At 39.8% G+C, this 17,709-nt stretch overlaps 1 protein-coding gene across 3 annotated transcripts in view; it reads left to right on the top strand.

Annotated features, from left to right (window-relative positions):
* TMEM255B (transmembrane protein 255B) overlaps positions 1–17,709 on the top strand; it is a 67,634-nt gene that overhangs the window by 24,775 nt on the left and 25,150 nt on the right. For all 3 annotated transcript variants that reach the window (XM_090128412.1, XM_090128420.1, XM_090128426.1), the window contains exon 4: positions 3,939–4,028. In XM_090128412.1, the coding sequence (XP_089984538.1) occupies positions 3,939–4,028 (90 nt within the window). The remainder of the gene's footprint in view (positions 1–3,938; positions 4,029–17,709) is intronic.

Below are 17,709 nucleotides of genomic sequence, written 5' to 3'. Positions count from 1 at the left end.
GTGGAGCAGAATGCTTGGAGAAATTGAAGGCTGTGCAATGGAAAAACTATTTAGGATGAACAAAGGGAGTCTGTTAGATATAATGTAACTTATATTTGCTACCAAAGTGATTTAGAAAACATAAATCCATATATTTTATAAAGTTTCAGATCTACTCAGTCTAAATTGAGATGATGAAGCATCTTGAAAGGCGTCTGGTGGTAGAAGTGGTTTATGTTATTTGAACTGTCACACCTTTTGTCTGAAAGCAGGTAAGGGCTAACAGAGCCATGAAGGTATCTGCCAGAGCTATGACCTGGGGCCTAGTGAAACTCATAGAAATGTTTCACAGGAATATTGAAAACAGCTGGTGAAGTTCTAGCTTCTAGATTATTCTGAGGGTTGACATCATTTTCTGTGTCTGCTGCATGTCTCATTGTATCACATAGGTGACAGCATGCCAGCCAGGTCTGATTCAGCACACGGAGTGCCTGGGTACTTGCAGTATCTGAGTCAAGTGTGTGCATGGCTGCAGCTTAGTGTGGCTACATCAGTTCCATGCCCAGGGGCTGTCTCTGGCACAGTTTCTTCAGCAGGCTTACTTGCACAGGATACTGAACGAATGTGCTGTGTGTCTGCTGAAGGACAGGAAGTTATCCAATGCAGGTACATTTTTTGCAATAAAATATACACACCTCTTCTCAAAGAAGGTGGCATGCGAGGAGTTAGCAGTCCAACCTTTCACTAGTTTGGCATTTTTGAGTATTTTCATATTTCTGTGACGCGACTGAAGGTAGCTGTTCTTTATTTAATAGCATGTGCAAAAGTCCCTCATTCTAAGTGTTATTTTGTTTTCCCTTTTACTGAAACACATGTTGCCTTTGGTTTGGATTGTTAGACCCACATAGCTCAGTTTTCACTGTTTAGTAACTGATTTCACATTTCCTTTGTAAGTAATCATATTATTAAATTGTGTACGTGGACCAAGAGCAAACATGTTCCAGTAATGACAGGTGTAGAGAAGTCTGCACAGCAATATAACAGCAAAATCTAAACTGTTTCTTGAATAACTGCTAAAATAGATAGTTATGAATAATGAATGGTTATCCAGACCAGGCATATTGCTGTTAAAAATGGAGATGTAATGATGAGATGGATCAGTATTTTTTTTTAAAGTGCTGCCCTATCTATCAACAAAATTCTCTGTATATAAATGAAGTGTGCTGCTTTTCTTTCTTGACATAGATAGGCTTAGTAAACTCACACCTCCAGCAATCACCCACCACTCAGGAAAATTAGCTTTTGAATTTACAGCAACTCTCCATTTGGCTGTTTCAGCTGCATTTTTGAAAAGAAATTCAAATTATAATTTGTTTATGTGTTTATTGCATTCTCAGTAAGCAACAGAAGGCTTGAGGAAGAATATAAATCTGTTCAACTCTTTGAAAGGGTAGATAACAGCAGGACAAGGGGATATGGTTTTAAGTTGAGGGAGGGAAGATTTAAGTTGGATGTCAGGGGGAAGTTCTTTACTATGAGATTTATGAGGTGCTGGAACAGGCTGCCCAGAGAGGTTGTGGATACCCTGTCCCTGGAGATGTTCAAGATTGGATGGGGCCCTGGGCAGCCTGGTCTAGTATTAAATGTGGAGGTTGGTGGCCCTGACTGTGGCAGGGGGGTTGGAGCTTCATGATCCTTGACGTCCATTCCAACCCTGGCCATTCTGTAATTCTGTGATTCTGTGTACTTCTTTTATCTTTATGAAACATACAGAAGTCAATTGAAGTCAGAAGTACCCCAGCTGAGTTGGAAGCACATTCTGCCACTACTGCTTTGTAATAAATATTGCTTCCGTCAATAAGTGAGCTTCTTAATTCCAGAGTCTGAAGTGGTTGCTGGCAGGCATGAATAAGAACCTGGCTGACAACCTCTGACTTTCATGCAGCTCCTTGAATGGAGAAATGCTCACCGTGATGGAGGAGCACAAAGTCATCCCTAGCTACTGTAGATACTACAATTTACCATGCACTTTTGTATGTGGTCTCTTATAGCTGTATGGTGAAACTGAAAGGTCAGCTTACTCTTATTAGGTGATTTAGGCTTTCTCAGTGAATAGAAAATGTTGGTATGGAGATAGTGAATATCATCAAATAAGTTACTTATGTGTGAAATGAAAAGCCACCTGGAGGTCAATTTCCAGTACATTTATCATGAATTCAGGCAGTGTGGAAATACCCAGCTAAGCCTACTAATTATTAGACTGACTGCTATGACCTGAAAAACAAGATAGGAATATCAGACAATAATGACTTAATTTGGACTTTAAACACTGCTGCTTTTTCAGTCAGGTTCTGTAGTATGTTCTTGCCTCAGAACCCATGAGTCTGCAGTGGTAATAGCTCTCTGCCAGAAGCCAGAGAGAGCCACACTCTTATTGATCTTATGAGTTTCATACCAAGACCTTTAGATGGCCAGATATAAGACATGTTCTGCCATGCTCAAGAGCCAAAGGATAGCAGAGGTTGAGAGGCGATGCAGTGGTTTCTCAGGGTTTCAGCCTTGCTAGTGTAGGATGGAGCTGGCTGCAGGCAATGTGCAGCAGGTTCTCGACATCAGCCAGTGTAATCAACTTCAGGCACTTCTGCATGCCCGTTTCTTCCCCATGCCAAGGATTCAGATCACAGAGCAATACCTGTGATCACTCCATACCACCTGTGATTACAAACGATGATCTTGAGCAAACAAAAGAATAAAATGGTTTATCAGAAAGCATTCAGAAGCTGTGATACTTTTTTAGCCTTCTGCTTTTAAGTAATTTGTTCTTTTTTGCTGATTTACTGAAAACTCCAACATCCAAATGTTAATATTGCTTTGACCTGTATGCTTAAAGTTATGGGCTTCTACGGTTGTAATTTCTTATTTGCCCAATATGCATTTTCCTGAGAAAATCACCAGTGGCATGTCCTCTATTGACACTGTTGAATTTATACTGTTTTTTTTGGCAATAACATATGCAAAAAAAGCCCTTTTTTTTTTTTTTTTTTTGCAAGGTCTTGTGGTATGTTACAAGGTCTAGGCATGCAAAAACAGTACTTAGCTAATTCAGATAAGAATTTTGTACATGCTCTTAACACTCAGGCTAGAGCCATGCTAAGGACATCTGTAGCTGCTAAAGTACTTTCAAGCTCTTCGCGTTGACCTGCAATGAATTGTGGACTTGAGAGCCTGAAGATTTTAATGGGAAATCACCTGTTGAGGCAATAACAGGTCACATATCTATTGGCTGTTGGTAAGGGAGTGGTCAAGTGTTAAGTCATCTAGAGTCCTGTTGGTAAAGGATTGATAACACTTCATGAACAAAGTTGGCTGGCTAATAAGGACAGTGCAGTGTTTGTGCTGTAATTGTGGCACAGGGCTAAGCTTTGCTGGGCTGGGCTGTGCCATGCTGTGCCAACACTGGAAATGAGGAATAGGCTGGGAGGCACTGCCCTTCTGGAGGTGCTAGTTCTAGGAGTCTGAGTTGCATAACAAAGCCAGCTGTGGTTTTGTTGTGGCACTGTACACTATGTTCACACACTAGGTATGGACTTCATATAATGCCTTTATCAGTGCATGTGAATTGCTGCCACTGTAGAGACTGATGTGAACAGGAACACTGCTTTTTGCTGTGCTCCTTGCAGATACTGCTGCCGTTTTATTAAATGAGTTAATTTAGAAGAAATCTGTGCTGAATCGAATAACTCTTAACAGCTGAGCTAGTTTTCTTAGTTTTAAACTTGTTTGTCAACTCAGCATTAAGAATTTCTGCTTTTTTTTTTTTTAACTCTATGATTGGCAGTCAACCACATAAATATGAAGTTACAGCAGGCAAAAAAGTCATCTAAAATATTAGAAAAAATAGTAAAATGTTCTACTTAATTATATTGAAAACATTACTCATTCTGTTTTTCTCTTCTCAGTTAGTAGCCTCCATCGTGTTTATCAGCTTTGGCGTGGTAGCAGCATTCTGTTGTGCAATAGTTGATGGAGTGTTTGCAGCGCGGCATATAGTAAGTACAGTGATTTTCTGTCATCTTTCATTTTTGATGACTTATGTCCTTTCTAGCAGGAAAACATTTTGTTTTGGCTTATGTCCAGCAGCATGTTATTTCTTGATAATTCTCTTTGTTGGAGAAATATCTTTTGGCAAAAAATCAACAGGAAAACCCATCATGCCAATGTCTAGAGATGGTGCCAACTATTTATTCATCTCTCAGAGAGGTCCAAACACTGAGGTGCTGTAAAATGATGTAATGATAGGTGTGATAAAATGCATACCTATTTGCAAATGGAAGATGCTTCAACCACCACCAGCTTCTGTTTCCTTTTGCACATAGGATTTGTGAGCATGGTCAGAATTTGGAAAGCACCAAATGGTAATGAGAACCAGAAGTCCCCTTGGAAGTCTTAGTATGAAAGTAGATTGTGGCAGCACAAAGGGAACATTCTGTTGGAGTACAGGCAGCAGAGGATGTGGCAGGCTTTTGTTGGAGATGCACCTACTCAGTTGCAAACAATCCAAACTTCATCATCTGCCTGCCATCAAAAGTTGGGTCCTTTACCCAGAGTGACTAGTATTTCCAGTATGTCTTTCAAACCCAGTCCGTCTTCTTTGTAATCACATTTTATGCTAAACAAACCCTGTAAGGTTCTGACACGACCTGTTTTTGCTTGGATATGCATGGCCATTCTACTGGATGACTCCTGGTATAACTTTGTCTCTGATCAGGACAGAAGTGTAAACCCAAAGAGCTTTTCAAGGGAGGTACTTAGAAGAAGGGAACAGATTCCTATTCAGAGTTTCTGCTGACAAAAGTTCAGTTGTTATGCCCCAGAAAACCATTTCTATTCATTCAAATATTGGCTCTAACTCCTAATTTCCCAGGAATCAGACTTATTTTTTTCCTTCTTTGATGTGGTCATTAGAAGACGTTTGGATTGTGTTTGTACAGTAAGGAAACTTCAACAACTTGGTGTTTTTTGGAAAAAAAACCTGAATCTCATGTTTCCTGAGGGGATAGGTTGTTCTCCTTCGATCACTGCTGGCTCGTAATGCCATAGGTTACCTCAGACTCTTAACAGGATAAGATAAACTCCTATTCAGCATCACTTTGCCATTTTTAGTGACTTGTTTGGGTTTACTTGTATTTCTACCAGATTTTGTGTGTTAGCTTCTTAATCTTCCCTGCCCACTAAGTAGGGTTTTCAGAAGTACATACCATTCTTAACACAAACATAACTTAACTGATAGTCAGTCCTGTATATAGGATAGCAGACGATCTACACTAAGAGCAAAGGGAAAGCCATGTTAACAGTTTTGCCTGCCACCAGCCTGAGAGCCAGAGTGGTATGGCAAGCCCTGTGTTCTCCCTGCCATATGCTGCCAGTTTGCTGACACTGCAGCTCTTATCACAGTGATGCCATTATGTGGCCACAACCACACACTGCTGAGGTTACACATGCTTTCACCTTCTTGGCAGTGAATTCTTGTGTCAGAAGCCCGTGTATCTCAAACAGAGATGAACATCAGCCCTTTTCATTTTTCTAGGCACTCTTAGTCAGTTTTCACCCTTCTAGCCTTAAGTTTCTTTCACAAGTGTCACTTAACTATTCTAGAAATAGCATTGCTTCCTAACTAAATGAAGCATCAGTATCATATTTGAATATTATCATGTCCTTCTATCAGAAGAAACAGAATATCTTTTGTAATACCTAGAGGTTGTATTCGTCTCCTCTGTATTGGAGCATCAATAGCTGCATGGCATCTCTTTCTTTTATATCATGTTCTTGATGTGTCATTGTGGACTAAAAGTGATTCAGTTCACTGTAATGCTTTCCAGGAGAGTATGGGCTAGAGTTGTGGAGCATGAAGGCACAAGGTCATCCCATTGGCCCAACAAGAAGGCATCTTACAGTCCTAGGAGTAGTTCTGCATCTGGTTAAGTCAGTGAGTGGGCAGTTATATCATCTGTGAAGGGCTGGAGACTAGAATGGGCTGCTTACCACCCAGGAATTCCTCAGTGTGCTGGATATGTACAATCCAATGACAAGGAGCTGATGGAGTCATAGCATGACATGCTTCCTAGAAATCCATTTCCAAATGTTTACATTTATTTCCAAATGTTTACATTTGATCTGTCTCTGCTGATCTCCTTCACGTTTTATAGCACGAAGAAATAACTAGTAGTACCATTTAGCTGGAAAACTAATTTGTATGTCAGTATCCTTTTCATTTCATCTTGTTCTGCTCCTCTGTCTAATAAGAAGCTTAATAGGATCCCATGAAACAACGATACATATCACCTCATTTTTCTGACTAACAGACCAGGAGAAATCTGTAAGGATGTTGGTGTAGATACCCTCACAGTCTGATCTGTGGAAAGACGAGGCTTTATCAAGAGAAGCTATGTCATGCAGGCTACAGAGTCATTGCTGCTACATTCCCTTCCCTCTGTTTTGCAGCTCCTCTTCTTCAGGAAGAGCACTTGCAACTCGTTAAGTTCTGCCACAGACTGATACCAGCAGTTTTCAGAACTGTCTTATACTATTGCTTCTTTGGCTGCTTGCCTTCGGTGTAGTTGCTGGAAAATAAAAATAAAATGTTCTCTGTTCAAGGAAAGGAAAGGACAAACTGTTGGCATGCATAGCAGGTGCCTGGGCCTATATTAAAACCAAGAAGTATTCCTATGGAGAACATGTGCAGTGTTCACTTTTCTGTCTCCAGTATTGGGGTGCTGATACCAGGGCTCCAAGTTCCTTTTCTCCTGTGGGAAGAAGTGCTAGCTGAAGCCAGGCTTCAGACATCAACAAGTACAACATCCTCATTCACATCAATTTGGAATAAGAAATGTCTGCTGTTTATCACTTTATTTTTAACTTCATTTGAGTTACGAGGGATGCTAAAAAGACAAATAATGATACTACAGATTTTTCTCGGTGTGTGCCTGCTGTCAAATGGAGACTATTACTGTTGCATGTCTTTTTTGCTTCTTTTGTAACAGTGTGCATGGAATAAGAAAATGTTTTTTTCCGTTTTATTTATTTTCTTTTCAAGAGGGCATAAAATTGACAAAAATTTTTCCTGGAAAGGAACGCATTTCAGAAAAGAGATGTTTAAATTATTTAAGACTCAGATGAAAACATTTTGCTTAATAGATAGATCTGGAGCACAGCACTTACAAAATTAAAAAATGGAAGAAAAAGTAGCTCAATTTTTAAAGCAGTAGCTTAAAAGAGGAATGCAGATGCAATTTATTACGCAATTTCACCCCTCAGCTGCATTTTTACTCTTAAAAAAAAAAAAAGCCAGAAGCAAATGGAGAAAATCAAAATTAGAATTAATGTACAGTGATGTTATTTCAGAAAATATGGTGATCACAGGACTATATTTGATAGTATTTGCTTGAGACATTTTGTTATTCAGTGGATGAGAATAACATGCCTGTGCAACAGCTAATATGGATGACTCAGCAACTTCTTGTAACCAGGAGAACCCATCTCCTACCTCACATGCACCTTTTCTGCTGTATCCACTGCCTTCCTACAGTGACTGCAAGCCTTGACGACTGCTACATGATCCTTAAGTTTGCTGTTATCCCCTCAGGCAGATACTAAAATAGCCAACAGCAAGACATTAAGAAATTAAGGAGTGAGGAAATTGCCTCCAAGAGCTTCCTGAGGAGGTCAGGTAGATGAAGAGAAGGGTAGCAAAGCCATGGGCAAGCAAGTTGTAGAGACAAATGCTTTTTATCTTTTTTTTTTTTTTATACACTCAGTTGAAAATCAAGGAATATCAATATGGACATGTCTAAGTCTTATTTTTCCTGAAGCATGAGATAAAAAGAAACTCTTGTGTGCCTGAAAGCTATAGGAGAAACTTGGGACTTAGGAAGGATAAGTCCTCTCTGCTTGACTATTAAAAGCTGCTTTTTGATCTTGCTCAATGGAATTTGTAGACCACATCATAATAGATGTATTCAGGGAGATTCACTAAAAACAGCAGCAGAGATTAAGACCTCAAGATACCACCACCAAGAAAAACATCTTTTCTCTAGACACTTTGATTTTATCTTCTGAATAACAGTTTTTCACATAGTTCAGTATAGCAACAAATATCCGCCTCAGGTTTTTCTTCCTCTCAGAATCACAGAATTGTAGGGCTGGAAGGGACCTTTAGAGATCACCTAGTTCAAACCCCCTGCCAAAGCAGGCTGCCTACAGCAGACTGCAGAGGTAGGCATCCAAGTGGGTCTTGAACATCACCAGAGAAGGAGACTTCAGAACCTCTCTGCTCCCGTCACCCTCTACCATCAAGAAGTTCTTACACACATTTGTGTGGAACTTCCTATGCTTCAGTTTGTGGCCATTTCCCCTTGTCCTATCTTCATGCACCGCTGAAAAGAGTCTGGCCTCTTCCCTTTGCCTCCCACACCTTAGATATTTATAGACATTGATCAGGTCCCCTCTGAGTCTTCTTTTCTCATGGCTGAACAGACCCAGGTTGCTCAGCCTTTCCTCATAAGGGAGATGCTCCAGGCCCTTTATCATCTTTGTGGCCCTCTGCTGGACTCCTTCTGGGAGATTCCCTGTCTTTTTCGTACCCGGGAGCCCAGAACTAGACATAACACTCTAGGTGAGGCCTCACCAGGGCAGAGTAGAGGGGGAGAATCACCTCCCTTCACTTGCAGGCAGTGCTTTTTTTAAAGCACCCCAGGCTGCCATTGGCCTTCTTGGCCACAAGGGCACACTGCTGGCTCGTGACCAACCTGTCGTCCACCAGAACACCCATATCCCTCTCCGCGGAGCTCCTCTCCAGCAGGTCATCTGTACTGGTGCATGCGATTATTCCTCCCGAGATGCAAGGCTCTACACTTGCTTTTGTTAAACCTCATCAGGTTCCTCTCTGACCAACTCCAGGTTTTGCTGAATGGCAGCACAGCCTTCTGGTATGTCAGCCATTCCTCCCAGCTTCATATCATCAGCAAGTGTTTTCTCCTAAAATATGTCTTCATCCTGTTCACATCTTGTCCTGCAGCCCTCTCATCATCTAGTAGCTCTCTATTGGTCATAACTGCAATTTCTGCATGTGTTTTTTTTTTTTAAATTGGGCAGGGAATAGAATTAGACACCATATTTGGATGTGGCCTTATGAGCATCTCTCCAAAACTAATTAACCACTTCTTCCAGCCTACCAGTGATGTTTTTGCTAATGCAGTCTAACACACAGTTGGCCATAAATGCTGTGAGGTCTCCCTTGCCAACATATGTCCAACTTGTCCGCAAACACCTCAGGGGCTGTTCTGCCAAACTGCTATGTAGCCAGCCTGAACTGTTGCTTGGGTTTATTCCAGCTCTTCTGTGGGATTTTACACTGACAGAACGTCGTCAGGGATTTTAGCTTCAGGTTCAGCTGTGTTTAAAGGTGCATTAGATCTCTCTTCTAAATTTCTGTCACCAACAGAAAGAAGAAAAGATTCTTAGATGCTCCAGCTTGCATTTCATTACCATCTTTGGCTTTAAGTCTGAACTGGGACAAATTTTCTCTGTTTATAAAGCTTCAGCCTTTGATAATGACCCTTATGTACCTATAGCTAATATTTGCTACATTCTCTTAGCTGAAGTTCTGGTTTAATGTGGCTTATATTTAGGCATGAACTGCTTTAATAGGAAGTGATTTTCAATAGCGTGATTTTTTTTTTTTTTCCCAAGAGTCTGATTTTTACGTGGTGCAATGAAGGGACAGCATAAACTGACAGCTTGGAACTGCTGCACATATGCACTGTCTTGTCCCCTTGTTATTGAGCTAGGCTCCTCTGCCAAAGAGAACTGTAAGGTCTAATAAAAACCTTGACCAATGACTGTATTGCTAAGGCATCTTAGAAGTACTTCCAAGGTATTCCTCAGAAATAGTCATTATTTCAGGGGCCTTGTGCAGCAATGGAAGGTGATGATAGTGCCTTCTTCTAGGATACGAGCATACTTCTGAAGATATTTGTCAAGATTTTATTAGAAAGCAACACAGAAAAAAAGTGGGTCACCCTTTCCAAAGGCTGGTGAAGGGCACAATCTGTGAAGAGATGCTGCTCTCTCAGCTGCTAAGCTTTAATTAAAGGTGAGGAGGGTGACCTTGAGTCCACCCCTTCCAGTAGCTTACCTGAGTTCCCTGCGTTAGCCATTCCTTCTCACCTGGTCCTCAATCATTTGTTCAGGCCATAACTTAGCAATTCCCACACAGGCCTTCTAACATCAGCCTCCATATTTCTTATCTGGGTGAGTTGGGACGCATCTTTGAAAGAATGTTTAGGAAGCGTAATGGATAGTGACTCCTCAAAAGATGATAAGTTTCTTAGGACAAATTGGCACCATAATCAGATGCACTTCAGTCAGTTCTTATAGGCAGTCAATAACATAATACAACTTAATTAGCAGAAATTTCAGGAATCACTTTGATAAGGCACCATGTTAGAAGTGAAGCCTGAAGTGGGCTGTTTGTAGAGAAATCAAGTAATAGCAAATAAAAACATCTTGGTATGTTGTTTTGTGATTCCAGGACTCTGTTTTTGTAGAGATAGACTAGAATCAATTCAAGAATTCTCTTAAGTCTCCACAAACAAGAAACTGAGAAAGCTTTGGAAAGTGAAAAGTTGGGAAAACTGGTCCAAAGAGGAGATCAATGGGGATTTGGTGAACTTTGCTGGAAAACACAAAAGTTTGAGGGTTTGTTGTTTTTTTGTTTTTTTTTTGTCGTTGTTAGTAGTGTTTGTTTTTGTTTGTGTGTTTTTGTTTTTAGATCTGGGGCCTTTTTTACTCTTGCTTCAGGCTTCCCTGGATCACAGCAGCGAAGTGATACGGGATTAAGATAACATGCATAGGCTTTTCATAATGCAGGATATAGAATTCTGTTAACCATTGTAGAGCCTGTGAGATGAAAGTGTGCTATGTGTGATGAAAGTGGCTTGGAAATAATATATTGTATTTTACACATTATAAATAATCTTGTCTGGCTGAAGTATTTTGATGTGACTGCATTTATACAGAAGAAGGACTCGAAGGTGCCTCAGGCATGACGTCACTCATTTCAAGCAAAAGTTCAAATTCCCATCTTGACTAGAAGCCAAGCTAGCACGAGTTCTTGATTTACAACAGCAGATTCTTACGAGCTGTTCTCAACACTTCAAACGTGCTGGAATTGGAACAGAAAAAGAAAGGCAGACTCCATTCTTGGGATCCTTTCTTGCACTCTTTCTGGCTTGTTCTATGTGCCAGTTTTACATTTATCATAGGTATCATTGTTTTCCACTGAAGTTATCAAAACTCATGCAGTTATTTGAGGAATAGGTGTATAAAGGAGAGTGCAGTAGAAAGGCAGAGTTGCTCTTCTGCCATGAAATCTACAATGCACATCAAACCAGGCAGTGCTAAAATGTCTCTTGGATTCCCCTCTCCTTCTTCAAAGCATCGTGCTTTTCACTTCACTGTCACACTTACTCCCTTTCATTTTTTGCTGATCTGGCTTCTTCCTCTTAATAGGGGTTAGTTAAATTGAAGCATATCAAGATAGCACTCAGCCCTGAACTTGCACTTGAATGAGAGGAGCCTAAAATACATAACCCTAACATAAGATCTTTAGTAAAGTGATTTAAGTGCAGCTGAGATCAGTTGACTGCTGAAGCATATCAGCTGAATAACTACGTATAGATTTGAGGGTTTACAAATTAAACTTGAGATATGTCTTCTCTTTATGGGTGTTAATTCAAAATACTATATAGTAAGAGTGACATTCTGTTAACTTACTTTCTAGGAAGCTTAGAGACCTAAGGATGGGAAAATGCAGTCTTTCACCTGAGTGACGCTAATGTAAATTAGCTGCCATACTAAGTAATAGCAATATGGCAGCCCCCATCTAGTGGAGAAAAATCTATGCCATATAATTGCAGCCCCTGCAAAAAGGAGTGTTCAGCTGGGTGTGAATTTTACTTTTTTCAGCTTGTTCAAAGGATGTAGATCAGGCTTACTTCACATTGTAACTCTCTTCTGACTGAAATACTACAAATACCAAATAGAGAGCTTTTTCCTTCTTCCTTGGTGTATTGGCTGTCCTTTTGGACTCAGGCAGTTTTGATCCCTCTGCTTGGAATTTGTTGGCTGTCTCAGCACATCTCTGTGGCTGAGCGTGAGCTGCCTGGAACTGCTGAGCTCCAGCTGTGGGGTTTGGACACATACATATTACTGCTGGCCAACGTGCTCTCTCTGGCTTCTGCACTACAGCCACCACATAACTAGATAAGGGAGATGAGTGTTGCTTTTTTTTTAATTATTTTTTTTTATTTTTTTATTTTTTATTTTTCCCCCTCACAGAAAGCATGTCTAAAATAGTGTTGTGTGGGATTTTACACTTTTGGGCTGAGTCACCATGGCCATGAAGGACAATGAGTGACAATAGCCTGGCTGCTCCCTTTTGCAGAAAGGTAGGCTGTATATTGCCAAGCCACTGCATCACACATATCACACTTCTATCACACAGGCTCTACAATGGATCTGTTGATTTCTGCTTCAAATCCAGGAGCCCAGGCAGGGGTGCCCACACAGCAAACTGCTCATTCCTTGCTGCTTCCTAAATCTTTGGACAGAGCAGACAGATGCTGTGTATGTGCTTTCAAAAATTGATGGCACCATCTGGTGGTTGTACAGGCAATGGCCAAGAATGTCTGTCCTTTTCCCATCTTTAAAGTATTAAGTGCAGATTGCAGAAACTTGGTCAAGAATTGCGACACGAGTGCCCAGTAGCTTTACCAAAAAGTTCTGTATTTTACTGCAGTGTGCTTCATAAATCAATGGTTTGTAAAACAATTCACCTTCGTGCCCCAGAGCCTTTCACATTTCAACCCACACTCTGCCAATCTTTTAAAAGTCATCTATTGTTCTGAAGAAGTCTGTTGGCCTTTCATTTAAAGAAAAAATAAACATCTGTATTTCATGTCTAAAAAATTTTGTTACCTTGAAAAATGGTGGTAGAATTTTCAAGAATTTTTCAACAATTTTGAAGAATAACTAATTTCTTAAGTCAGTTAGCTTCTCTGGAGAAGAATACAAAATGCATTTTATATTCTCTATACTGCTACATGAAGCCAAATTACAGGTAATTACTTTTAATTCCATTTCCATCCTGTATGACTCATAAATATAAAAACATAACAACATTTTATTGATAAAATTCTTCAATAAAAAATGCGTAAGTTTGTATTCTGTGCATCTTGAAGTAAGTAGCCAACTATCACTATTTACTAGTATTAGACCTTGCATCTGACACTGAGATGGGAAGCACAGACTGTGTTCCTACAGTACCAATTAATTACAGGAGGGAATTAATTTTTTTTTTTTTTAATGGACTTAATCTAAAGATTGGAGACCTTTGAATCCTAAGTCATTCTTCCAAGATTTTTCTTTTGTACTGCAAGATTCTACGACCACACTTGTATAATGATTGTTTATGCTCATGCATCCAAATGTGATTGAATATACTTTAAGCCAAAGGATGAATACTCTTCTCTACACATCACAATCCAGATGGTAGAGCTCCTTGTGCTGGATAGACCTCCAGCCTAATTTGAAGAGCCCTGGAATGAGTTTACAGGTATCTACAGATGTCAGTATGTCAGATGCTTCCAGCCATTTTAGGCCACTGAAGGTCTGCATTGCTGTCTGCTCTGACGTGCTTTTGACAAGCAAAATCACCTTTTTTCAGGTAAAGATCCACAACCACAGTTACATCAGTGCTCAGAAGCTCTTTCCTGGGTTGAAAAAGGGTTTTGGGGATGCCTTTTTATCTTGTGAATACTTTCAGTTGACATGGAAAGAATAGAGAAAAACCATCTTAGCTCTAGGCTACAACCATTAGAGAAGTGAAAAGCAGCAGGTATAAGGAGGAATTAAACATAAATTTAGTAAATGGTAAGTCCTCTACTAGGGAGATGTAGCTAACTGAGCTAACACAGTGAATTAGTGAACACTAGTGCCCATTTGCAAGAGGAAATTTACCAATAATTGTGGATATTTTGTAAGGTATTAGTGTCCTTGTCTGCTCTGTTGCTATGGAATAAACTCAAGCATCATATCCGTCTGGTGCTGCTGCTTTCTCTCTGACCACCCCTGCAAGCTCTCCTGAATACAAATCTCCACCTAAGGGGTAATACTGAGCTGTATGAGTGTTAATAGTGTGGATGGGAGGATTTGGATTCAGGACTGAAAATGAGTCCTGGGATTTTATTTGGCAGTATATGTATATGTGTGACTACCGCTAGATTACTGACTCTAGCTCTTGTGTTTCTCTCTGCTTCACAACAAACATTATTAGCCTGGAAGGAGTTGATCTTGGCATAATCAAAGGTTATCTGATAACAGAGGGTCTTTAGTCTTGCAGAAAAGCACAGGTACAGTGAATTGAAGTCAATGCTAAACAAATTGAAACCATGAAGTGTACTTAGGTTTGATGACAGTAAACTACAGGATCATCTTTGTCAAGGTTATGGATGGTTCTCCATCACTGACATCTTCAAATCTCATGTTACTTTTTACATAATCTCATGAAACATATCCAGAAGTTATGAACCTAACACAGAAGTCTTGAGGTGAAATGATTTAGCTTTGTTATTCAGAGGGTCATTCTAGAGCAGGGTATCAAAAGAAGGGCTCTGTGAACTGCTTTTATGGTCAGGTTAAGTCTTATTGCCAGAATGTGTTCCCTACTGGAAGTTGTTTCAGATTCGCATATTGAAAATGTAGAAAACAGTTGGTCAGAATTTCTAATGCAGATTTTCTGGAATTGAAATCTGTGAAGGAAATACAATCTTTAACATGACCATAACCAAAATATTCTCTCTACTAAAAACACCATTCCTCAGCTATCAGGTAACACACATGACAACCCTATGATGAATCTCTGGATGCATATAAGGGCTTGTCAGCAAAACTGTCATCTGGCTAATATTTTCTAGTCTAGAAGAAACAGAATTTATGCTATATAAGGGGGTGCGGGAAGACTTCAGGGTATTTTTCTAAATAATCTGTAGTCTGATGCTCCTTTTCCTCTATTTTTTGGTCAGTTAAGTTCCATACGTACAGCCTGTATATATTGATATTACAGAAGACCTGTTAGGCTACTTTAATTTGGTTGCCAGATATTTTTCAGTAAGAAAAATAATTGCAGCCCCTTTCACGGAGAGCTCCTTCCAGTTTGCAGAGCCTCTCATATTAGCAGGGGCAAATCCTTCTGATTATACAGTTCCTTTTCCTTTCGTTTTTTACCTAACGCTCCTTCCAGATTTAGCTAAGTTGAATATTCTTAAAAATCACGTTTTCTTCCCTGCTCTAACTTGTTATCCTGAGGGAAAAGGGTTGGCATTGTGTCAACCAAACACAAATATTTGAACCATTATGCAGCACACATGTTATGTTTGAATGCCAAAGAGTGAATCTCTTGTCAATGGCAAAGAAAATGAGAGATTCTTGATTTCTTTCCTGGCAGCATCTGTCTAGATTTACCATATGCACTCCATTTTTGCAGCCTCTGGGACAGGGCCAGGGAGAAAACTGTCCTAGGCCTCCTGGCTCTCCTTCACGACAGTAAAGGATCAAAGCCCTCACAGTTGAGGCAAGGAAGGACTTGTCCAACCCCCAGGAGACACAGACCTTACTCTACTGGCTTCCCTTGTTGACCTCTAACAGCCCACATTGAGATCCCTCTTGAATTTCATTAGTTTAGTCATTCAAGCTGCAGTAAGAGCAGAATCGTTTGAGCTCTGAGGTAAGAATTATTTGAAAGTGCAGTAAAGAACCTCTTACTACAATTGCAATAGTGAGGGAGAAAGTCTGCTTTTTTACTTAAAATTTGAAGTTTCCATTTGGAGAAAATATTAAGGAAATAACACTCAGTTGAGTATATGGAAGCAAATGACCAAGTATCATTTCTGTTTAATTACATGATCCTGTCTCACAGTGAGCACAATGTTGGTATGCACCATGGTAGAATTTTTAGTGCACTGGGATAACAGCATATCTGGCACTTCTAATTCCTTTGGCTTCAAAAATTAAATAATTTTCTTTAGTTTTGTTTTCAGTGTAATTAGATGCAAACTACACTGACTGCTCTAGAGATATGGAGGGAGATTGTGCACATTCTGCACAAATAATTGTATTGTAACCATGAAGGGGATGTGAGCAGGAGTTAGTCTGATTGTGAAATGGCACTGCTGTTTTACTTTCCATAGATCATAGTCTTCTGCCTGTGTAAAGTACTCTCTGTGTCTCATAGACATCCAAGATCATCTAGTTCCAACCCCCATGCTATAGGCAGGGACATCTCCCTCTACACCAGGTTGCTCAAAGTCCCATCCAGGCTGGACTTGAGTGCTTCCAGAAACCTCTTCCCTTCTGAAATGAGTTCAAGCATATGAAGGTGGAGAAAATCAAGATATGCATGAAACATTTCACTAATTGTTTAAATCATCTTGATTTTGTAACTTCTGTCTTTCTATTCCTTCTGGAGCTTTCAGCTCATGGTCTTTGAGCTCTCATATTTTGGGGCCTCATCTTGCAATCTCCTCCATTTGGATAGATCTTTTCAACCTAGCCCTCCATGTGCTGTGATGAGTGCCAGGTGGGGTGACCTCCTCTAGAGAAATGAGAGCGAGATTGCTGGGCATAAGCAGCTACTTTGTGTATTTTCTGCTCAATACCCATAAAATATAAAAAATACAGATACAAGTTTGTTAGTGCATTGCTTGGATTATAGTGGGGTTATTTAGAGGTCCCTATCAGTGGTGTGTCATGCTCTGAAAATTAAAAGCAGCAGTGTTTTCACTGCAACATTAAAATCTCAAGCATCTTATTTGAATATATACATGCTCAATATATGAACTGCTCAACTAGTGCATTTCACACAGACTCTTTCCCTTCACTTTAAAGTAAAAAATTCCACAAGAACATGATAAATGTGAGAAACCTGCATTTCAGTCAGCAAGTCATTTAGTATTTCAGATGTTCAGCTTAGAGTTTTGCAAGATGACCCACAGTAGTATTCTCAAAGATTTATATGTTTCGTATGTATTCTACAAGCCTTAAGGCAAAAAGGAGAAGAGTTGTTTCATACATTTGAACTACATTACCACAAACATGATAAACAGTTTTTGTATTCTTGTGGAAAAGTTAATAACTCATGTGATGCAACATCATTTTAATCAAGACAGCAATCAGTTCACATTACAAGCCTTATAACTGAGGTAATGTAATCAATGTAAGTAATCAGCTATAATAAGCAATTAAGTATCTAACTGTATCAAGCAATAACTAAAATTATAGCCTTTAATAATATCAGTAACTGCATCATTAGAAACTTAGGTTTACCAGTGGCTTTTACACAAATTTTTCACTACATAAAATAGCTACTGTAGGTACCATTGGAAGGTCCACACCTCATCCTGAGAGACATTAGAGAACAAAACATAACTAAAGAGAAACAAGTCTTATTCTAGTGTCGGGCTTGGATTTAACACAGGTCTGATGCACTAAGGCAGGAGTAGTCTTTTTCCTTGGTGTCTTGTGTGGCCCTAGCTCTCCAGTATAGCCAAAGCAACCACCTCTGATGACATACCACTTGCAGCACAGCAGCCCTCAGGTGAGCAGCATCTCTCAGCA

Source organism: Phasianus colchicus, chromosome 1 (genome assembly GCF_987193195.1).
Source record: "Phasianus colchicus chromosome 1, bPhaCol1.hap1.1, whole genome shotgun sequence".
Lineage (NCBI taxonomy): Eukaryota > Metazoa > Chordata > Aves > Galliformes > Phasianidae > Phasianus > Phasianus colchicus.
The sequence above is the reverse complement of the archived record's forward strand: the minus strand, read 5'-3'. Positions and strand labels throughout refer to the sequence as shown.